Below are 25,112 nucleotides of genomic sequence, written 5' to 3' on the forward strand. Positions count from 1 at the left end.
GGTTCTGGAAAAGCTGCAAGTCTTTACATACACTGAAAGTCCCTGTTTTTGCTATTGAAGTGAAAATACACCACTCAAAAACATGCTTTTATATGTAATTGTTCCCTCGTGAAACATTCTTCTTCCCATGATATGTCCCAGTGTTTTGTTATACCTCAGGAGGTGGGAATGCAAGTTATATGGCCAAAAGCAACCGTAAGCTCAGTTCAACCTATTATCTCTCTGGAATAATTAAAATAAGTAGCAGTTTGTGGCAAGTCAACAGTGGTTGGTCTGTGCAGAAACAGGACCCAGCCGTAAGAATGGGGAATTTTCACTGCTGGGTCAGAGAAATCAACAGTGATAAACACCATCCCTAGGCTCACTTGAGCATGCCACAAAGTTGTCCTTCACTGTCATGATTACAAGCACGGCCCTATTAGTGAAACAAGCACAGTAATAAGCTACCAATTAATGCGGCGGCAGACGACTGTGCCTTATAGTTCAACAAAACGTTTTACAAAAAAAGAGGTGCCAGGAAAATACAGTGAAATCTCTATAGAACGTTTTTTTCAGGGGACATGCCTTGTTGAATGTTTAAATGATCATTTACATCTCAATTTCAATCCATTTGTGGATCAAGGCCTTACCATTATATCTCGTGCATGGGAGGTTGTTTGACCAAACGTCACCATGCTGGTCAGTGCTCGATGGTGAGGTGGGTGGTTGGGTGGATAGAACCACTCGCCACTTATAATTGTGCCAATTTGAAAAAAACAGCAATTGGTTAAAAAAATGCAAGTAAATCGTAGAAACTGCAATGGTTGCAGAGTGGAAGCATGAGCCTATAATAGCCTCATCAACCCTGTCATTAACTCTGTCTTACTACAGAAAAATATACAGCAGACTAACATTCGGGTGGGCACTAAACACTTTTCTGAAATCAATGCAAAAAGGCCATTTCTCAAAAATGTTGCCCCACTATGTGTTTGTTATGAGGCAGTGCCAGGAAGGGAACTGATGAGGCACGTGTGGTCTGAGTTGATACAGACACAGTTTTCCATTCGAAGATGTTTGGCATCAAACAGACGTTTATGAATGGTGACATTTCAGTCTTGTCAAGGCATGGCACTGTGACGCATTTGTTTACTTCCATTATAAGCCACAACCTTTTGCCGTACTGTACTCCCTGCTCAGAATAGACGGATCAGTGCCAATAAAATTAACTTAACACTATTTTTCACTCGTAAGGGTCTGTTTGTTAATGAGGATGGTAATTAAGTATTTTAACCAAACACAAGTGCCATTTACGGTTACCATGCACTTTTTACTCTGGGTAAACATAAAAGACAGATCACTGAGAGTTTGCAGAATGGAAGTGGTAACATCATAGCAGTGCAGGATGGGCAATGCTAAGATGTAGGTGAACAATCTATCATGTTTGTCGGACAGTGTTGTATTAAGTTACTAATGAAAGAAAATGTCCAGCGAGATGAAAATGTCAGTAAATTAGCAGATACTTCGCTCGCATGCAGATGTGTGTGAGTGGGTAGAAAGTAATTTTAAAAAGGGCATCTGTCGATGAAAGGATGTGAAAGCAGATATCCTGAAATGGCTGTCTACATATTCGCAGGAATTTTTGTTTCGGGAATTAAGGCTTGACAACGGTGATAGGATGAATGTGTATACATAGCAGGGGAATACCTTTATAATTATGGCAAGTTTCATTCACTTTAAAACTGTCTACTACCGCTCTAATTGCAGCTTATCCGTGGTTGACTTCTATAGCATTGCCCGTGTACTACAATAGCATTGTCAATGCAGTCGTGATAATGTTACTATAATGCAAACATATTTCTTCTGAGATCATGTTTGTAAAAAAAATACTAATCAGTAAGGCAAAGACATGGGCTTTAATGAGCTTCGTTGAAAGCAGTGGAGTAGTGGGTCTCTTTTTAATTATGACTGCTATGTTGTCCAGGAGAAAAGCTGCATAACACATTTTTGGGGTTTTATTTGCTTAATTTTAATTATGAAATGTATAATTAAGTACTGAAAACGTGGACATATTGCTTGCTTACAACCCTCCCTCTCCTCCCCCTGAAAACGGCAATTAAAACATGATTATGTAAATTGGGTCAATGTGCATATAAATTAGAATTAAAAATACATTATTAAAAAATTATCCACGTTATTAGATTCTACAAGGGTGTTTATTCAGTGCTCTTCACGAGCCTACATAAAAGCGAATTTTCCATGATGTGGTACTTTATTAATTGTGTTATTTAAATTTGTGTATAGACAGATTTTTTTTTCGGCAGAAAGGGCCCAACGAGCTATTAGGCTTTATTTCCTGGGCATCCTGCAACGGCGCAGGCGTTAAGCGGTACAGATCTTAGTTATGAACATGGTTACATCGGTCGCGTTACAAACAACGAATATCGGTCAGTTTAACACGTAGGCTTTCGCGACCAATATCATTCAACATATACGGGTTTTTTGTGGGTTAGATCGCGTAAAATATAAATCTGTCGTTAAACGAGTATCGGTACGTGCTTCAAGAATAGGGAACTAGTTGAAGATGCAAAAATGTCGAAGTTTTTGCTACCATTAAAACATACAAAAAAAACTCAAAGCGTCTTCATCCCCAAAACAATAATCTGCTTGCACCTATTCCCATTGGTGGCCTGACATCCAAAAGTGAAAATTACAAATTCATCTGGAGGAAGACAGTCTTAATATACAACAACCACTGTCAGCATTTGAACTAAGAAACACCAATGTGCTCACTGACGACTGATTTCCAAAAGCCCGAGTTACTCCGAATAAAATTATGTTTGAAGGCCCTTGACCTATCAACTACTAAATGAAGGTCTCCTCCCCGAGCCAAGTCGCAGGGGTTATTTGTTCACATGTCACCAAGTTCGTCAATCGGGAGTTGGTGAAGAGGGGAGCCCTGGACTGGTTCAGATTGAATGCGCTACTGAAGTCAGCCTTGGCCAAGAATCAAACCTCTGGTCGTCGGGTTCATAAAGCAGTGAAAACTAGAGTTCACTTTGCTTATCATTTATTTCGCACAACCATGTGACAAACCTGTTTAGTTATCACGAAAAAAAAAACACCTCACATTCTAACCTTTGGAACACAGCAATAAAAATCTGATATTTTGCTTGTTTATTACAAGCGTGACTGAGTTGTGAAAACAGCAGGCTCCTAGTAAATAACATTCTGAGTTCAAATCCCCACCATGGTTAACAGTCCTTTATAATTCACAAGTAAAAAAATACTTGATTGCTCAAAATACATGCGGGAAAACATACCACATTATCATGGCGGGGGCTGGGGTAGTCTCTGCATAGGACAACCACTGTTGACCCCCACAAAGAGGAAGGAACACTGAGTTGGCCAAGGGATGGGTAGTCCAACTGGAATCTATCTGTGCAGAGCTTTGAGTGTAAACCCTTTATATTGCATGAGTGTTTTTCTAGGTAGTCCTGTTTCCTCCTCCCATGTTACAAACACTCAATGGTATTGGTCCAATTTAACACGTAGGTATTGGTCCAACCATCTCAATGCAAGACCTTCCTAAAACAGAGTCCTGAGACTCAGGGAAGCATTTAAGAGGCAAATAACTGACATGATATTGATGGGCTGAGTTAGAAATATCTCATCTCAGAACCTTCCAGTTGTGAGTCAGATGCTGTAACCGCAGCACCACAAAGAGATAACCCCCAATCTGTGCGAAGAAGAGTTGGTGTGCGAGGGTCATGGGTCAAGGTTCGGGGGGAACAGAGCGGTCATGCCTGGTAGTAGATGTGGAAGTTCCTCTCCTGGGGGTTCTGGCTCACGACCCGAGACTTCTCCAATAGGAAGTTTGAGATCTTCCCTCCATCTGGCTCTCCACCCCGGCTGAATTGGATCTCAAAATACTTTCCCTGCAGGACACACATGACAACAACAACAATAACAACAAACATTGTTGGAAAAAAAATAGTTTGGAAAAAATGAACTCGGGTTGAGGTGAATTTGCAAACAGATGAGATCTCTGGGTTGAATGTTAAAGGCTGCTCGCGATGTCTTTTCAATGTAACAATCACACCTTTGTTATTGTACAGGGCAAAATGGCAGTTCACTTCTCACAATCTAGTATTTTAAGGACAGTAAATGGATTGAAAACGACAATGTTATGGTAATGACGTGTTTGCGTAATTGGGGGCTGTTGGCCTGTGAAATGTTACCCCTAGCACACTCATTTTATTACTGTATGTATATCGAGTATATGCACATTACCAGGGCAGAATCCAGACTGGAAAGGATGAGGCACTCTTGATTTCCTACAGATTGGTGCTCATTTAATTGCCCCCACATAGGAATTTGAAATCGTAGCTGCCATGTGATCAACATGCGATGACATAGGGTAATGCACTGCTCTGAAAGGGTTCCCGGAGAGACACATGCTTATTCTCATGATAGCTATTGCAATTTTAGTTACAAATTTTTTTTTTTAAAGATGCAAGTTCAATTCTGTAATCCCAATGCCACCCGGCCATGTCCCTTAACTGACCCGTTGAGTATCAATGAAACAGCAAAACATGCTTCTATAAATGACCATCACGAACATCCATTCATTGACATCCAAGCTCCTTTCAATGTTCCCTGCTGTCATCTCACCGTCGCCTAACAATCCCCCCCCCATTCATAATCAACGTTTTTGGGTTTAGATCGCGTTATTTATAAATGTGTCGTAACCCTCCGATGATGCTGGATGTAATTACCAGCGAAACGTCGTACTCAAAAATTGTAAATGTTGTGGTTTCACGCTTCAACACACCGGTGGGCTAAAGTAGTAAACTATTTGTCTTTTGTCAACGTGACACTTTTTTACTGATTGGCCCGTGTCGGGTGGTGGAGGGTTACGACACATTTATAAATAATGCGATCTAAACCCAAAAACGTTGATTATGAATAATATTGGTCGCGAAAGCCTACGTGTTAAACCAAACCCCCCCCCATCACCCCCACCTCCCCCGGCGGCCCACCTGTGCAAGGTAAACCCCAGCTGCACGCTGCCGTCGCCATAGCAACGACGGTTGCCGAGATACTCACGAAGCGGCTGGAGTTGTTGTTGCGGACGGTCTTGGCGTTACCGAAGGCCTCCAGCAGGGGGTTGGATAGCAGGATGATGTCCTTGACATGCTGCAACGCAGGAGGGACCGGCGGAGGGACATTTCGAAAGAGTATTGCAAGCAGAGCGCGTGGAAATATGGGCAAGTTGATACGTCAGGAGCCTCGCTTTCTCTGGCAATGGAAGCAGCGTTGTCGTTTCATAACCAAAAGCTTCTCCATGTTCAAAAGAGTGTACGGATTTGGGTTTTTGCCCCTTTGAATTACAAAATGAAGAAAAAAATTTGGAAATAACATCTCACACTATCATAAGAGGGGAGAATGACATGGAAATGCATTGTTTCGAGGGGTGTATTATTGGATGAGTGACAAAAACCAGGACTTTTAGCGTGCTGAGAAAACATAGAATTCCCAAAAAGAGGATGATGATCCTGTGGAAAGCAGAACAGGTGGAAACTCTAGGAGGTGCTCATCGCCTTTGTCCTACATGAGTCAGTGGCAGACATTTGTGTTTGGGGCCATCTGCTTTAAAGGGAACACGTGTTGACTTTCTACAAAATGGTATCCATTTTACAGACCCTATAAAAGATAATAATCTCAATCAACACCCCACCCGGGTAACTAATATACAATCTTACAGTAACGGGTTAGGCATTCTACAAATGCACCACCCAGGTGTATTATTTTGAAGTCAACCAATCAAGGGTGTAACGATGCAGACTGATGTTGATTCCTATGCTACGGACATACGTATCAAATTACATGTGCAAGAATATAAGTTGTAATTGTTTGTGTATATTGCATGTAATTGATTCATGTGACCCCTCCCCACAGCCATTAGAGCACTTAAAAAACTTGATTCTTGGCTTGAATCATGACCCTTAATTACGTCAATTCATTGACTGGTATTGTCCTTGTAGGAGTCTATCACCACAGCAGCATCTGCCGATGCTACTTAACTGTGGTAATTGATTAATAACAGCAGAACTTTGTCGGAGTGACGTCACGGATCACATTGGAACTCAAACACTTTGAACAGGTTCAAGACAGAGTGGCTCCAGGCTCAACCGAGTGTAGGGTGGTACTCATTTCCTCTGGCTGCCCAGAGTCACTGGTGTAAATTCTATATTCCTAAGACGAGTATGACGCACTCAATGAAAGTTTTTTTTGAGAAACGTGTGCAGATAACACCATGGGACGCAAGTTACTCAGTTGGAATGTACATAGCAATCAGTGGCCTCCTGCAAAACCTTGGCAGGACCCTCCTGGAAAAGAGTCAAGAGACTCTGTGAGGCTTTTCTGGGTAAACAAGCATAACCATAACAACAATAATATAAAGGAAACTTGAAGAGATGGATGCTATCCTAGAGGGCAACATTCTCCGACCTTTTTTCTCACTCCAATGGAGCTGCTGGTGGCGTGTTTACAGTGCCGTCCCTCCATTATGCCCATCGCCAATGCCAATCAACTATGACAACTCCTTCCCTCAATGGAGTCATCTTGAGTCGACCTCGATTTAGGAACACTCCAAACCAGGGGAGAGCCGCGGATCTCAGGGAAATCATTTTCCATGTCCGGGCACTCGGCACAGACCGATGAGCACATGGGTTTGAATGCTGGCAACCCCCCATGTTCATGCCCGGTTGTCAAATTTAATGAGTTGATAGTCTCAGCTAGGCCAGCAATGACTGCACACGTAAACATTCACCCATAATAATTTTTTTTGGGTTAGATCGCGTAAATATAACCGTGTCGTTAAAACCGCCACCACCCAACACAGAACATGCCAATTCGTTACTAGTACAGCACACCGGTGTGTTTGAGAGCAAATCCACAACATTTACAATCTGAGTACGACGTTTCGGGTTTAACGACACATTTATATTTACGCGATCTCACCCAAAAAACCTATATTATGGATGATATTGGTCGCGAAAGCCTAAGTGTTAAATAAACATTCACTTAAAAATTGATTGGTTAATTACGTGAACATATTGCAGCTCTGAAAATAGCAAATTCCAGACTCATTGCCATGCCACAGACACTTTTAGCAGGGCATATACAGAGGCACCTTGTGTGGATAAAAGAGCCCATTGCAGTGGCTTCTGAAGTTATTCTGTGATATCATCTTACAATAACTCTTGACAGTGTGATGCACTGCTCACTGTGAGAGTTCTCAATGGAAATGTTCTTCATCTTTTGTCAAATAAAACAAGAGCATAATTGGAATACGGATTGTTTAAATTAGAAAAAGGATGTCCATAAAGCCATTTTCTCCAATATGGCCGAATGTTGATAGGTCATTACCATTCAGTGAGGTTTGTCTTTGAATGAGCAGTGACCATTCAGGCCTAGGCCTCAGCTTGAATAGTGGGTAGAAAGAGTAACCAGTAATCAGTTTATACGCGCGTGTTGTTTAAAGATGCCTTTGTACACTACATGCTTTAATTTGACATTACAATTGGGTCACAATGTAAGTCGGTGTTCCTGTTGATTTTAGTATCATAATAACTCTCTTTTTCGGAAGAGTCTTGCATTGGGACATTTGGCCAATTCCATAAATGAGTGTTTGGAATGGGGGAGGAAACCAGAGTGCCTGCAGATGACCCACATATACGAGAGGATACAGCCCACTTCAAAGCTCTGCATAGAGAGATTAAATAATCCGCTCTTGTAAACATAACCTTTTTTTATTCACTTCGTAAAGGAATTCAGCGGATATTCGTATTGTAAACAGTTGTATCAGTAACAATTTCCAAGTGTTATGTTATATTACAAGCGTGCTGAACTTGCAATTGGATGGATGCAGGTTCAATTGCTGACTGCGGGTTGAATCAGCCTCGGCTTTCCCCCATGGTTGCTAAAATAGGTACCGCTCTGTGAGATGGCAACATAGGATAGGTTCTACGGATGGACTGGCCCTTACTCTAGAAATGTGAAATTTCCACTGCTGACTCAGACACTAAGGAAGATGCTCACCACCCAACACTCATTTTATCAACTAAAAATAATGCGACTAAAAATAAAATAATGGCGCAAGTGTGCCGAGTGACTATCATTAGTAAAGGTCACTGTATTAAAGTTAGAATAAAAAAGCACTTCACCAGTGGCGCATTGAGCAGCACTCTAAATGTTGACGGGACGCACTCGCTTGGGCTGACGGGGAGGGGGGTTGAGGGGCGTCATCCTCCGTTCTAATTGATGGTGATGAAGAGCGATGAGATTAGAGTGACCCAGTCTGCTCCCACCTGCACTTTTGAGCCTCCTCCGGACACTTTGGAGACATAGCTCATAATGTACTTGGCCGCCACGGTCTTGCCAGCACCGCTCTCTCCGCTGGAAAACACAGAGCAAGGTGGTGGTCATGCAGTGCACGCACACAGGGGCGGGAGGTCAATACACGGAGCAATGCAAGTCCATCCTCATTCAGCACGAATGATGAATAGGTTCATCGACTCATGTCGATTCCTAACGTCCATGATACATGCATGGAATCATGAGAATCGATTATTCATTACTTAAGCAAATTAGCTACCATTATATTCCAATGATTTTAGGATGAGTAATAGCAAGCAAAACTATAAGCTACAAATGAGACAAATTAGATGGTAAAAACGATACAGAATATAACTGAATTATAATATAAAAATGCAACAATTCCACAGCTTGCTTGAAGCGGGGTTAAAGGTTATATAGCTAATGTTTATATCATCATTAGCAGCATCATTTGCCAGGAGCACAAGTGCATTTGCAGCCCAGTCCAGTAACATAGAAAGGGATAGAATCAGAATATTTCTTTATACTGGAGGAATCTGATGAGCTATAAAGCTCTTTTTCACAGATGTCCAGTTGGGGTGGGTAAGAACGTTACAACAAACAATACTAAAACATTATAGCAGTGCAAAGTACAAGGCAAACAAATTACCCAAACACATACAAATAAAACTTAACCATCTCCATCCTACCAGGAAAAGCCCACCGAGGTATTAGCTTATTTTTTCAGAAACGACCTGGCCACAAATCATAGCTCAACCAAGTGGCTTATCATTTGTACATTTATAGCAGCAAAATAAGCTCAATGCATGTTTCTAAATGTAGAGGGAAAAACCAGAGAACCCAGAGAAAAAATCCACGAGACCACAAGGAGAACATGCAAACTCCAAATATACAGTCTTGAAACGTGATGAATGCATGCTAAACTTCAGCATAATTTGCAGTTGATATAATAAAGTTGAAAAGTGCTTATATATCCCGTAGTTGTGGTGGTTGTGTGACAAAATGCGTGCCCAATCAAATCCTTCTCGGGTAGATAATAAAGGAACCGCATTGTGGGAAATCAACAATGGTTAACCAATGTGTAGTTTGGCCCCTGCCACATTTAAAGAAGTATATTGCACCACTGGCTCAGGACCTACTTTGTGGTGTGTGTAATACCATCACCGTGGAATTGACAAGCACCTTGATAACAAGACAACATCGGGTGCACTCTCAGAGTGGTTGCGAAAAAACCAGCAGAAAAAAACTCAAACATGTGCAAGTATTTTTTAAGCGAGTGATCCAAAAAGAGTATGGAGAAAATGTTTACCAAGCAGGAACTATCTATAAACACGCGGTTTTCTGATTTATTAACATACAAACGCGTGGCGTTTGTGACCGCAAAAAAAGGCCGCAAATCTACCAGGAATATTTGTTGAAGAGGTGTGACTACCGTGAATTATATAGTTTAAGGGGTGTGACTACCATGAATTCTTAAAAATACATCCATCAGACAAAGAAAAAAAAATCACTCCACCCAGACTTGACTGCAGTGTTCGTTGAAATGAAGTGTGCAGAATTCTTGGATAGGTCAAATTAGCTGCACATGCGAAAACCTCAATAAACGAACCACGTGAGCGCACGTGACGGACCAGGGACACGGGTTTTGTGAAAAACAGGCGGCTCTCAACAGCCCACAGAGAGCAGGCTCTCTAACTGGAAGCATACCAGGTTGAAGAGACTTTCCTAAACAGAAACCAGCTGTGCCCTCGATTCAATACCTGATAGCAAACAGGTTTAAGTTGAAAGGACATTATATACTGGTGCACCATAAAAGACAGACTCAAGGAACGCTGTATAGCCTTATAGACTGTTGGGGCATGTGCTGTTAGTAAGCGGCTGATTAATGCTGCTTGCCACAGAAGGGTGGGTGGGGTGTGATGTGGCCAGCACTGCACCCGGCCACCTTTGTCTTCCCAGTGCCGATGTTTACACACTGCAGCAGGTACTTATTAAAGGCTCAGGTGTTGAGCTAAGGGAGACCCAGAACTGATTTAGCTGTCACTCGCCACTGATGTGCTGGGAAATGACTCGGGTTACTGCGTTCACAACAGTGTGCGCACTACTGTACCACCACTACGCGAATATCACATAGCCACATCACGTATGCGCACACATATTCACACACATGATGGGCTAAATTAAATATAGCAGGTATCTCTGTAGCTACCACTGGTGATTCCATACATATCCATCCAAAATTAGACAAAATGACAATATTTTTTTATGTTCCTTCACAACAAAGACTATGGTGAGAAGATCACTCGCTCACATTCTGAAGTTGTCTCATTTTTAACAAACCGCTTTCATTGAAGAAAATCATATTGCATACATCGTCTCCAATATGACTTTTGTTACCAGGACCTAAAACATCTTGACAAACAGAAAGAGTGGAGCTTGTTATGGTGGCTCCTGTATTATGTAACGACATTTAAATAATTTAAGTCGCCTCGATTAAATTAACACTTTCGGAATCTACACAAAAATATATATATATCGTTGGCACTGCTCCAGGCCATGGTTTAGGTTACATTCTGATACATGAGGTAAAATTTAATGCATATTAAGCACCAGATAGAGTAACTCTTATTCTAGATTATGCTTTTTGTCAGTTCCAAGTAACAAAAACATCTCCAATCTCAAATAAGAAATTGTACATCACTCATCTCTTGTTGATGGCCAGAAGTAGAAATTACGTGAGTCCATGGTAGGGATAATTCTTCAAAATGAACATTGTTCCCTTCCAACAAAGTGGTACTCATTTTACCAGCTCTAGAGGGATGATTGGGGGTGAATTTACCCCCTGACCTGAAATTCGCAACTCTCTGAAGAATGCCCTAATTCAATTGCCGTTGGGCTTCTGGCAACTGCAAATCTAAAGGAGAAAAAACATTTATAACCATATTTGGGCTACCAAAAATAAAATGTTCGGTTCTATTCCGTATAGCATTTTATTTACCAATTCAAACGTGTATTAAAAATGAAATGCAGATATCATAACGACATGCAGAATCGCTGAAGCAAAATGCTTTCAAAATATGCTATTTAAATATGTCAACGGTTATGCAAATGTCTCCAAGCCCCCCTTAAGCTTCCTCACTTCCGCCTGGAATATGTGACAAATGGCGCCGTTGATTCTAAACGTTCAAAACAATGATGGAGAGTCAACTTTAAAAAAGATGCTGTGTCACACACGTCTCTTGATTTAGCCGAAGAAGGAATGCTGTTACGTTTCACTCTTAAGAGCTTTTTGGAGAATTTCTCCCCAACAGTGTGGGAACAACTGTTCACGTTGCAAGCAATTTGGGGGGGTCATTCTCACTGAAGCAGCCAGGATGTCTCGGGTTCTTAACACAGTGAGTGTTACGGTCAAACATGCAAACCACCGGTCAAGGTGCAAACCACGCGAGACCCCAAGTCTCCTCGTCCAGCCAGCGGGGCTGACTCACTGCAACCCATGTGATTGCATGCAGAAGTCGTCGTAGGCTGGCAGAAATCTGCAGAAGTTTAAAAGTACGCGGGCAGATGGCAACGTTCAAAGTTGGTAACGGGTTCAAGTGAACCCCCTCGAGCCACTAGCGGCCACTCCATTCAGCACAATAAAAAAACAATCCGATTTTCTTATACTGGAGGAATTCGATGAGCTATAAACTCTTTTGCACAGATGTCCAATGGATTATTGAATCAAATCGCATGAACATTGATTGATTCCTGGGGTGGACAAAACGATACATTCTTGATTTGAAGCTTTCGTGACTGCAGGAATCCATACGATCTGGTTCTTTTGGTAAAGTTAAGTACAAAGAAGAAAAAATAATAAAAGAAACACGGCGTTTCGGTCACAACACAAGCGTCCGTCATCAGGTGAGAAAATGATCTGCTGTTGTGGCTGATCATTTGAAAACGATACATCCCTAATAATTAGCATGTAAACTCTTAAATCAAGCCCAGCATTAGCCCAGTGTGCCTCTTTACATTCCAGTATCACGTTCCCAACATATGTTCACTGTCCCTCCAACTGTGCTCTACGATGTGCTTCTGCATCTATCTCTTGTTATCTCTTCCTCTTGGGATATATTCATTAAATGGTAATTTTGCAGCCTTTTGTCAATACACTACTTGATGAATGTCTGCTCAGGCTGTCGATCATAGGGGTTATTGGACCATACTTCGCCGCGCAGAGCAGTGTGGGTTATTTAAGAGGGGTGCGAGGGAGGTGCAGAGTGGTGTAGCAAGATCAGTGATGATATCATTCCCACTGCTGATGGGTTCATAACGCAGTGATTAGAACACTGGGCTACCGCTCCATCGCAATATTTAGCTATATAACGTGGCATACAAAGACCCCCCGAAATAGCCTAAACAAACGTTTGGGGCAAGTACTGTTTGAGAGCACCTGTCAAGGCTGGCACGGCACACGATGAGGTGGGTGGCCAGGACCACACCCAGCCGGCACGAGCAGGTGTGGGCAAGAAGCTGGCAGGAACCAATCGAGGGTCAAGGGACGTGGGCGGTGGCACCCACCCAGAGTCCCTCGGACTCGGCAATTCCCACCGACCTGGCCACACGCGTGCCCCTCGCTTGTTTACTACTACTACTACACGCTTTCTATGAACTCACTCTGTCTGTTATTGTTGTTGTCGTTGTTGTTGTATCCTCAAATCTTGTAACTCAATTTTTACCAACTTCCCAATGTCGTATCGACTGCAAACTTGGTATACTTATGTCATACTGATGGCAATACCATATTCTATCATTAAGAATAAAATATATATTTTTAAATATTATTTTTACACGCTTTCTATGAACTCACTGTCTTGTTGTTGTTGTATCCTCAAATATTGTAACTCAATTTTACCCACTTCCCAATGTCGTATCGACTGCAAACTTGGTATACTTATGTCATACTGATGAAAATGATATATTCTATCATAAAAAATAAAATATATATTTTTAAATATTTTTACACGCTTTCTATGAACTCACTCTGTCTTGTTGTTGTTGTATCCTCAAATCTTCTAACTCAATTTTTACCCACTTCCCAATGTCGTATCGACTGCAAACTTGGTATACTTATATCATACTGATGGCAATACCATATTCTATCCTAAAAAAAATAAAAAAATATTTTTAAACAATATTTTGTATATGTTATGTTTCGGCTTGGGTTTAATTGTCCACGCTCAACTGACGTTGCCTGTAAATCACCATGGTTCCCTTACGTTATGGCAAGCTTCGGGGCCACTTCCTGGAGTCGTGGAGTTCTGCCATTACTCGTACGGTACATTTCATGAAAGCGTGTTTAAAAAAAAAGTATTTTAAATATTACTTATTTTTGTTGTTGCAAAGTTTTGGAATGGGAAGCAGGAACGGGGGGGTGGGGGGGAATGTATCCCGCAGGAGCGTCGATAAATTCCACGGCAATGTCGACACACTACGGTCCGTGTGGTGTTTCTAATTTCAGCATCAAACAGCAGCACAATCACGACAGAGCAGGTATTGTAATGCACGCGTTCATGCTTGCGTGTGCAAACTACGAAACATTGTGTCTGTAGGTCACTGGTAAAAGTCAAAGCGTCTCAAAAGCGTTGTAACGAACAATTGATTGAGCTGCAATTGTCTATGTAGGTGACCCTAAACAAGCCTTGGAAATTCCACATTCCCATGGTGGGACTGAGGCTATCCGTTGGATGACCTCCGTCGCATTCCCACAGAGATGTATTCATCAACCGTCGACAAGAATTTAAACTCATAGCCATCTGAGACGCTTGTCATGCCACCCGCATGGATTTGTCTGCCCGTGTCGTTGCTCTGGTTTTGTTGGACCTCCATGTGTAATAGTGAGAAGCAGTGGTGGATGAATTCACACACTCAACTTTAAAGCTAGCAACCTAGGTTGAATTCCTGGTCACAAACATCAACAGTGATGACAATTGATATCTTAACCTGTCTGGGGCCTTCTCTAGGTCTACTCAGCCTAACATCAGCCCAGTTTTGTGTGAACATCGGCATTGGGGAGACAAATGTGGCTGGGCATGCTGATAGCCATACTGATCCCTCGCGAGCCACTTTGCCCTTAATAGGTGCTTGCTCAGAGCACGTGTCCATACGGTCTACAAGGCGGAATAGGAAACGGTATTTTTTGTGTGAAATAGGTAATGCTTTAGATAGCAGTGTGTTGCAAAATAGTCCAAATCATAATTCCTCGTAATGGCCATCACACTGACCACTGAGCATGACGAATGATTGAACAACTCCTGCAATTAAAGGAGTCGGTAAGACATGACTAAACACTTTTAATTTGTGTCTGTTTATTTTGCGGCACTGGCTGACGTGTCGTTGCATGACCTGTACCACTCACCCATTACATCACCGTACATGGCAACGTCCAGATATGCAACGTTGTATTGTACACTAAAAAAAAGTCTGCCTTTGTGGAGATGTGGTTCTGCAATGATGAACTAGAGAAATATAATAATAATAATAAACCATCATCGAAACAATTATTTATCCAGGAAAGCCACACTGGGTCTCAAGGCTCTTTCAGGAGGATCCTGCAACGGGATATTTGGTCAATTCCATTCACGAATGGTAGTGAATGCAAGCATGCATGCATGTGGAAGGAAACCAGAGAACCGAGAGAAAAGTCATCACAAAGACAAAGGACAACTCAGCTCTACCATTCCCTGGTCACCTTGCCACCCTGAGCCAGCAACACCTGGGCAAGCCCTGATTGGTCAACCACCCCATCTAATAACCAGGCTCAAATCCTGCTCACTTCCGAGTTCCAACAAAATCGTGTACATTTAAGGAATTGTTGGTCAAAGACAAATATATATTAGCTGTTGACACAATGCTGCTATTCTGTTGTATTAAAAAGGGTTTCTCTTTCGGCTCCAACCACTGCATGCACAGACAAGCTGGTTATCACACACTGCAAACGCTGCCGATAAAACGTGCATGACAAGGTCCACAAGCACTTTGCATACAAGTGCAGAGATATTCAAGCTTACAAAGACCCCCCTGTATAGCCTTAACAGGCTGTTGGGGGAAATGCTGTTAGTGCGAGTAACTATGAAGGCTGGCATGGCACGCGATGTGGTCTCAGCAACACGCCCGACCGTCTTTGTGTCCCCAATGGCGATGTTTACACACCTCACCAGGTCCCTATTTGAGTCGACCTTGGGGTTCAGATAATCGTCACTGGTGTTCTCCGTGACCAGGAATCGAACCTCGGCTTGCCAGGTTCGTATCGCAAGCTTACAGACACGCGCATGCGTGCGGATTAGGCCGGCACCATTGACACAGTTAATGGCACAAAAGAAAACATTGCACGCCTGACCGACCTTTTGCGTTAATGGGGTGGGCATACAGTGCACACAGTACCATAGCCATACCCAAGACCACAAGAGGAAAAAAAACAATAAAATAATAATGATGATGATGCTTTTTACCTCGAAACGCCACGCTTAGTCTCAATAAATGTTTCCAGTGGAATCTGCCGAGATTTAGTTTGGCCAATTCCTTTAATAACCGTTTGACATCAAGTGGGAATAAACCAGAGTACCCAGAGGAAAAAAAACATTGCAGAAGATAACACTCAAAGCTATGCAGAAATAAATTAAAGAACTTTTTTTTCTCTCATCCAAGTAGTAAACAGGCTAAGGTTTGATCACCTTCCGAGAACTGGCAAGATCGGGCACATTCAGCGTTATGTGGTCAGATTAAAGAACTGCCAGTCATTCCGCTTGTTTTGTCTGCACATTATTTAACGAGGTTGGGTTTGATCGCTATCAAACCATGTCCACGTGGGCCAAGCTGTGGTCAGACTCGCAGTGGAGAGGGTGCTACTTAATATCGCGGTTGGGAGGATCAACTTGGTGCATCATCCGTCTGGGGTAAATAAAATAAGCATCACTTTATTACAAGTCAACATTGGTCATTAGGAATGTTCCGATGCATCGATTCGACAATATTGATTCTTACACTTAACGATACACATGCATGAGAGAATCGCCTATTTATAATTCATGCAAATTTCATATTTATAGTTAATAGAATGGAGAAAAAAAACTGTACCCACGAGACAGAAGAAATTTGAAACAATGCACAGTCGTGGAGGTTGTTTGATCATCCTTCTATGAAGCTCAGTGCGGGTTGGTGAAGGCAAGGAAGCACTGGAGCACAGAAGCACAGTACAACAATCGATGTTGTTGCATTTCCCTCTGCTGCCCAAGACTTAGTGGTCCTGGCAGCCAGCTGCCTATAACAAGCTGGCCGTGCGTGGTGGTTGCCCATCCGAGCGTGAAATCCAGGTTTCAAACCCACTTCGTTTATGAGATCTGACAAGATTGCACCCACTGCAAATGATCTGAGTCATAGGTAGACACTCACACACGAGCGCTGAGGCCATGACTAATTTTGGAAAACTCTTTCCGCAGACAGGAAGAGGGGAAACGAGGGGACTTCAAAAACGAACACTGGGAAAAATACATCGCATTCAGCGATGGCACGTTGAGGAAACGCTAAATATCCCTTTCCTTTAGGAAGAAGAGTAAAAAAAGTGTCAGCCAAGGCGTTTGATCAGTTTTGTTCTGCTTGTCTAAGCTGCCTTGTTAAAATCCATATCCCAGGGTCTCCTATTTCCTTAGCCCATCTGCACAAAATATCTACCTACGTATGCACCACTGGGATTTAGCCATTTACCATGCACCAGGGAAGGGCTTCATTTTGTTCTGTCGGAGGCATTGTGGCGTCTCCTCTGGCTGAGAAATCAGACGGGAAAATGAACAAGTGAGGGGAGGGTAGATGCCCTCAAAAGCGTGAATGTCACACACTGCTTACACGCCATGAAGCCCATGCCAACATCAGCTGCGCTAATTGTTATCGCCTTATTTTATATCTTTTGACGTTAAATTATCACTCTGTGGCAAGTTCTGCAGTGTCTCTGCGCATACCATAATGCTAAGCCATCATCATACACAGTAATAAGAGAAGAGCTATGGACAAAATACTCTTCACCTCCTTGATGTCTGGGGTGTTAAAAACCGAGCCTATTCTCCATCAATGACTACATCTGCCATTTCTGGGCAATTTCTTCTGATCTGTGAAAGGCAACAGATAAAAGGATGAATCTTCTACTGTATCTGGGTTACTCTTCCGATATGCGTATGGGCTCAGGAAATAGGAAGAATGTAGAGCTTCGAAAGCAATGTTTGTGCTGTCGATGTCGACCGCACAATTGGGATAAATTCGGTGCAAAAGACAAAAATGTTAGAAAACAAGTTTTCGCAATTGAAGTGACCGGTCAAAACTGTATACTATATGCTAGAGCAAAACAATGTTGAAACAATCTTTGTTTATTCTGGCTGGGCACATGAATTATAGTGGCTGGCCCCTTCCACGTGAACATGGAATTTCTACCACTGGCTTAGGACGGCCTTTGCAGATGAGCTCTGCTGCATTGATCACGATGTAACAACTTCGAATTGTGCGTGAATTACATGGGTAAAGTTTACTTATAAAATGTATGTGCTTATAACTAACGTCTGGGAAAACGTAGCTGCTCATTATCCTCTAATTGGTGTCGTCTTTGTTTCACTCACACACTCCCCCACTCCTTTATTTCAGTATGCAGCATTAGAAAACATTGGTTGGAAAAACACACACACACACACTTGTGCCATGCATCCCCGCCTGGGAATTTATAAAGAAAGCCTCACTGTGGTTGAACCCATGACCCGACACAGTCAAGCCACAGGCACGATGCTGAAATGAGCCACATTTCCCACCATGTGGCGACTTTTTAAATGTTTGCACACGCGCACGCTGTGCGTGTGTCTGTGAAACTGGAAGGGAGTGTGCGAGTGTCTGTGAGCCGCTGTAATGTTGGACCGCCACGGCGGCTACATGTTAACTACTTCGCCTGGTATACAGGAGGTCGTGGGTTCCATCCCGACCCTGACGCCTGCTGTATATTTGGAGTTTGCGTGTCTCTCTCTCATCATTATCATGGTGGCTAGGAGATGTTAACTACTTCGCCTGGTATACAGGAGGTCGTGGATTCCATCCCGACCCTGACGCCTGCTGTATATTTGAAGTTTGCGTGTCTCTCTCTCTCATCATCATCATGGTGGCTAGGAGATGTGAACTACCTCGCCTGGTATGCAGGAGGTCGTGGATTCAATCCCGACCCTGACACCTGCTGTATATTTGGAGTTTGCGTGTCTCTCTCTCATCATCACCATGGCGGCAACATGTTAACTACCTCGCCTGGTATACAGGAGGTCGTGGGTTCGTTCCCGACCCTGGCGCTTATATATTTGGAGTTTGTATGTCCTGGTGGCCACGTTAATTTTTCTCTGGGTCCTCCGATTTACCCTACACATTTAGAATCAACATCACGCGATCAGAGTGTTTGGCTGCTATACATTTCCACATGATGATCAGCCACTTCGTTGAGCTATCACTTGTGACAGCCACGTCTCTTCTGAAACAGAGCTCTGTAGCTCAGTGAGCCGCTGTGTATGTCTCCGTGAGAGAGGGAATGTCTGTGAGCGTGCACATATACGTGTTTGTAAATTGTGTTTTTCTTCATTTGCCCGCCAGAATCACAGCATCACTGTCTCATAACTAATTCTGTCCATCGCAACTAATCCTGCCCTTCACGACTAATCCTGTCTCAATAACTGAGCAAGAGACCCAGAATCTGAAAGACAGTGTTTGTACAAATTCTGCTGGAAAGCGTAAGTCCTGTCGGCCGATTGGCCGATGGGCAAATAAAAAAATACGTATTTTATAACTGAAGAGACAAACGAGGCTATATTTATGTTGTCATCCATAAAAACCGACACTATCACTTCATGCTCCTCAGACAAGATTCCTCTTTCGGCTGAACAGGGCCCCCTCGTTTATAGTGAGCAATTTTACCTCTAACATTTGCCAACTAAGCAGGGTTCGTTCTACTGACGAGACCATTTCCACATGAATTGCAATGTAAACAATAAGCCCTCACGTTTAATGTATCTTCTCCGTAATAATGAAGAGGATTGGATGAATCAGTTGTCGGGTGCATGTCTGGTTTGTATTTATTAGTCATGTAACTATATTATTCCTTTTGCGATTTTACGAAATGTCAGAATTCGTTTTTATGATTGCGGGAAATATAGTGCCTCTAGTGGCTGCAGGGGTCTGCAAACAAAATAACAAGAAGAGTAATTTTTTTATCGAATTCGGTCAAAACAACTGCTCTATTTCAAGAACCGCAATGCATGTGAATACCAAACGGTGGTCCTTAATAACTAGCATCACGAAGCAGTCCTGAAAGAGCCGCCATGCGGCTACGGAGCCGCCATGCGGCTACGGAGCCGCCATGCGGCTACGGAGCCGCCATGCGGCTACGGAGCCGCCATGCGGCTACGGAGCCGCCATGCGGCTACGGAGCCGCCATGCGGCTACGGAGCCGCCATGCGGCTACGGAGCCGCAGGTTGCTGACCGCCGCTTTCGTGGCTGCAGGGATCGCACAATCCCATCATTCACAAAACATACGATCCTCAAATCGTCGACTCTCACCTGCACGATTTCATTGCATGCATCGTGGGCATTAAGAATCGCCCTTAGTCCACGAAACCATGTATAGGCACATGCCTAAAATGAACAACTTGGAGACCCAGAAGAGGGTTCACGACTTTATCTGGGTGCTTACTGAAACAGGTTTCATGACGATTTGTACGGACTCTTTGAAAAGACACACGAGAACATTAACCTGTTGCCACCTATATGTAAATTTGCATTCACGGTCAGATGCAAAATTAAAACATTACACGCAGGTACAACATGTGTGCTGAATTCACTGGACAGGAGAGTGTATAATACAGTGGAAGTGTGGCAGTACGTACGATCGTATAAATCAACACAGGACAATGCGTTCCTGCAGGTACATTCGTTATAAACCGGGGTACCGTTACAAGCACGGTTCGTGATAACGAGGTAAATGCCGCGTAAAGAAAACATTTCCACGAAGGCTGTAAGTACCTGATGATGACGCACTGGTTCTCTTGGTCGATGAGCATGTTGCGGTACATGTTGTCTGCCAGGGCGTAGATGTGCGGGGGGTTCTCGTACTGAGCCTAATACGGGGCCAGGCCGGGCAGGAGGAGAAGAAGACGGGACAACGGATGGTGGGGTGAGAGTCGCGCGACACGAAGGAACGTGCATTTATATACCCGGCGAGCCGCGGGCTTAAAGACGCGGCGGAGAAAACATGACAAAAGTAGTATTGCCAGCAAGACGCTTCTGCGGTAAGTTTCTGACCCGCTCCTACTGGACATCTGTGAAAAAGAGCTTAAAAGCTTGTCGGATTCCTCCGGTAGAAATAACGATTCTGATTCTGAAAAATGGACTCGCGGCTCCACGTTCGGCGCAGCGCCAGTGGCCTTACCGCGCCCTGGTACAGCTCGATCTCCTTGTCGGTGAAGTACGGCATCTGCTTGAAGGGGTTGACGGAGATGAGCACAGGGCCGATGTACGTCTGGTTGAGGGCAGTCAAGGCTTGTTCAGCATCAGCATTGATTTTCAAAACTATGCAATAAGTTTTTGCATGTTGAACTTCTTTTGCACCGTAAGTAGCCAACCGCGCTAATCAACAGTGTATGGGAGGGACAATGACTGTACACAAAAAGTAGTCTTAAATAAATGAAAGTAAATCAATGAATGCAGGCATCTCCACTATGTTGGTCATGGCGGTAGTTTGAGCATATTTCACCACGCTGGTCCACAGTACAGGTTTGTGAAGGCCATAATCAGTTCAGATGTCCATTTAGGGGCACCACGGTGGCGAGATGTTAACTCCCTCGCCTGGTATACAGGAGGAAATGGGTTCGATCGGACCCTGATGCCTGTGTGTTTGTAGTTTGCATGTTATCCCCACGGTCACATGTTCTTTTTCTCCGGGTCCTCCGGTTTTTCCCTCCACATTTAGAACATGCGTGTATATAATTTGGCTGCTATAAATGTCCACGTGATAAGCCACTTCTTTGAGCTATCATTTGTGGCTAGGTCGTTTCTGAAAAAGAGCTATAATATAGCTCAGTCGGCCTTACCTGGTAAAACAAAATTGTATCATTTAGTTTTTAGTTGACACCGAAAGGATTTAAATACAGGTCGCTGGGTTCCTAGTGCATTGTGCTAAACATTCTGCCACCGTTCTACCTTCCATAAGGAACACTATACTCTTACTAAATAGTTAAAAGTATGTGTGTGCAAATGGGCCTTGAGTGGCAGCCCTGAGCCTGTGTTTTAAATTCCGCATTTAAATGTTGGGATCCAGTGATGTGCTGCAATTGAGCCAAGAGGGAAGATGAGCTGATTAGACCCTGAATGAAATTCAACACATCCTTCTGACAACACCAGCACATGGCTGGATTGTAACTCCTTTCGCAGTGTTACTTATTATGCAGCCAGCAGCATTCATTGCACACCGCAGTCAGTCGGAGGATCTCACGTGGTGGGTAAAACAGCCGTCCATGTTTTCAAACTATCGAAAAAGTAGGATAAATCTCCGCATCAATAATTCGAAACACATTTTTTTTAAAACCTCTGTGAGCATCACAACTTTAAAATGAAGATGAGAATAATTTTGTAAGTTAGGAAAGTAACAATTAATTGAATTGCCACAATTTAGAATTGTGATTCAATACATAGGATCAATTATTATTTTCAAATTGCGACGAATTCAGTGACCTCTGGTGGGTGGAGGGGTCACGTGAACCCATTATATGTAACAGACGAATATAGAAAAAACATGATTACGCATGCATGCTTGATCGCGTGTATTGTAAGCTAGATGAATCAATATTAATTAACGAGTCGATGCATCATTGTATCTTTCACTGCAGTCCACTATTGTACATCAAACAACATATACGGAAGAGCAGAACTACTGTTAAAACATCACTGGCTTTAGGATTTTGTCAAACCATGTGCAATTAACCCTTTTGGATCAACTCTCAGGAAGGAAATGAATCTGAATGCTAAATTGCAAACAATTTAAACGTTTTTTTTTTCACAGGCATGTTCTCTAAAGGACTGCTTCTAAAAATACTCCTCAGAATGAGTTTTTTTTTTAAAGGAAATACTGCATTAAAGTTGCCTTCCTGAGTTTACTGCACATTAGGGAGGCAGACAGAGATCCCTCTTCGATATACGAAGGCCCATTTTTTAAAGCAGGCAGCGTTTGACTAGAAATGTTTTCAAATAATCGGAAATAAACTCTTTATGGGGCAGAAGATTTGCAGGCTGCACTCGAAGCCTGGTGACCTGAATTTGGTTCGTGGCTACGGTTCACGAAAATTGGCAAGTTATTTCCAACACTAGTCCAAAGCATGCACCCCCTTCATGAACCCGCACTGACCAGCGAGGTGAATTGTGGGTAAAATAAACCACAAGACCAACACAGCATGGTGAGGCCTTCATCCAGCAGTGGATTGAGAAAGGGTAGTAGATATACAATTTATATGACAGACTTCAGTTTGGTAGAAAAATAAAATTAGCTTTGGTGGAGACTTTGAAGAGGCATAGTTTAAAATAATAGATTTTTAAAATTACTACCATTTATTGTTCTCTGGAAAAAAAGGCAGTGTTCCCATGCTCACACATGCATTGTGCAGTGTTCATCTCCACTGGAAGTCTTGGAAAGCTATACATTCTATATGCTGATGGAAATTGTAATTTGTTATGGAACAGACAACTTTTTTCCATAGGACAACCCCACTGATATCTTCCGCCCAAAGTTGTAGTTCTCCATTTTATCGAACCTGGAAGGCCGAGTGTCCGAGTCAAAGCCTGATCCGCATTTGAAAAGCATACCTTTCCCAATACGCGTTGATCGCTCAGCCAACTGTGCCATTTGGCCCGGTGGTGTTTGGGCCTCCATCAATTGATATATATGGTGCATAGTTCAGCTTGTGTTCATTATTATTTTTTCTAGTTTGAAAAACAATGTCCTTGGGCCGTGGTGTCTGAGAGACCGCAGCCACACACAGCTGCTGCGGTGGGATTCTCGCCGACTGACATTGGATCCACACTCTGGATGCTGCCAGGCCGCTGGCGAAATCAGACGAAAACAGGAAAGGCTCTCTGACAAACTTACCATGTGGATTCGCATACAAAGTCTGGATTGCTCACGTGAGCCGGCGCTACAGTTTCTTTTCTCATTCCCTTTTTTCTCTCTCTCTTTTGAATCTGTCACAGCTGCAGTGCTAAATGCTCGTGTAGTTTTCGCTACGTGAAGCCCATCATAACGTGGGAGGAGTGATGGCCAAGTGATTTGCGCATTAAGTTACCAAACCGGCGACCCGAGTATGATTTACAGCCGCGGATAATATTCGACAAGTGATATCTGAATCAGTCCTTGGCCCCTTCCTTCATTAGCCCGCACTGACCAGCTTGGTGAAGTATGGTCAATAAGCATCTATCACCTGCATTTATAGCATGTGGAGGCCGTCATCCACCAGTGAGTTAACAAAAGGCTCCGTGTTATTATTTTAATTAATAACCTAAATACAACACATTCTGGACTGCAGAGGATGGACTCAAAACTATCATCAGTGTCTCCCATTAATGCTCATATCACTCAGGCTAGGTGCAAATAACAACAAAAAACATTGTTGCAGAACTGTTGTTCGTGCTAACAATCCGTCACTGGGTTTCACATCATGGGAAACAAATATGATTTTATCCACCAGCCACATGAGTCAGGGATAAGAGTTTTTACTCAGGAAATCCCGAGGTGTGTATTCATCCCTCTGTCCTGTCATCCAATCCTTGCTGCTGTGATTGGCTGAGATGAGGTTACGTGGGTTTCACAACAATCGTCAACAAGTGCCCACGCACTGGAAACACAGCTGGTAGAATCCATGGCACCATTTGGCATTTTATGTTATTTAAAAATGTAAATATATACAGCATGAATGACAATTAAATCTATGCCATTATTTGTGTTACTAAAGCCAGTGGGTTATTGAGATGGGGGGAAATTGAAGAGCAGTTGTTAGGCACTGGGTGACTATGAGGACTCATGTGGTTTGATAGAAGGGGCACATTTTTGTCTTGGGGGCACTGAACAACAACATTTTTATTCTCAGGATTATAAGACTCACTTGTTATTTCCTGTATTTTGAAGCACATGTTTTGGGTGTACCTTATAATATGGAGAATATGGTAACTTCTGGTACCACGTGACTTTTTGTATATGATACACCATTTTAATTTGTCCCGAAGGGCATTATTCCATGATGTTTGCATACGTTCATTTATATTACTGCAGGCATGGAAATATGCAAAAAACAAAAAATAGCGATGAAAAAGCCTCTTCTAAACAAGCTCTAATGAAATCTGCGCAGCCGTTAGGGAGAGTCTGTGGGTTTGAAGCAGCATTCCCTTCTGCTGAATCACCGTTTCTGAGGAAGGGGGGCACACCACCAGATGGAAGCATGACTCAGCACGCAGCATGGAAAGCCAGAGGCAACATTTGGTACCATATCACATTTCATAAATGTCTGCCCAATATGCACAGTCAGGGTATGTTTTTGTTGCAGATAGTTTGACAAAGGTTTTGTCATTCCAATAAGGGCCAGTGAATTCAAAAGTAGTTGATCTTCCCTTCTTAGGAAATAAATAAAAAACCCACACAGCA

The 25,112-nt window shown here is 42.9% G+C and overlaps 1 protein-coding gene across 1 annotated transcript in view; it reads right to left on the reverse strand.

Moving 5' to 3' along the window:
* LOC144739330 (unconventional myosin-Ie-like) overlaps window positions 1-25,112 on the reverse strand; it is a 109,387-nt gene that overhangs the window by 39,702 nt on the left and 44,573 nt on the right. The window contains exons 3-7 of the mRNA XM_078622295.1: window positions 20,859-20,948; window positions 20,453-20,547; window positions 8,352-8,439; window positions 5,086-5,175; window positions 3,783-3,914 (exon numbers count right to left, since the gene is read on the reverse strand). Of these exons, the coding sequence (XP_078478421.1) occupies window positions 3,783-3,914; window positions 5,086-5,175; window positions 8,352-8,439; window positions 20,453-20,547; window positions 20,859-20,948 (495 nt within the window). The remainder of the gene's footprint in view (window positions 1-3,782; window positions 3,915-5,085; window positions 5,176-8,351; window positions 8,440-20,452; window positions 20,548-20,858; window positions 20,949-25,112) is intronic.

Source organism: Lampetra planeri, chromosome 3 (assembly GCF_965212315.1).
Source record: "Lampetra planeri chromosome 3, kcLamPlan1.2.h2, whole genome shotgun sequence".
Taxonomy (NCBI): domain Eukaryota; kingdom Metazoa; phylum Chordata; class Hyperoartia; order Petromyzontiformes; family Petromyzontidae; genus Lampetra; species Lampetra planeri.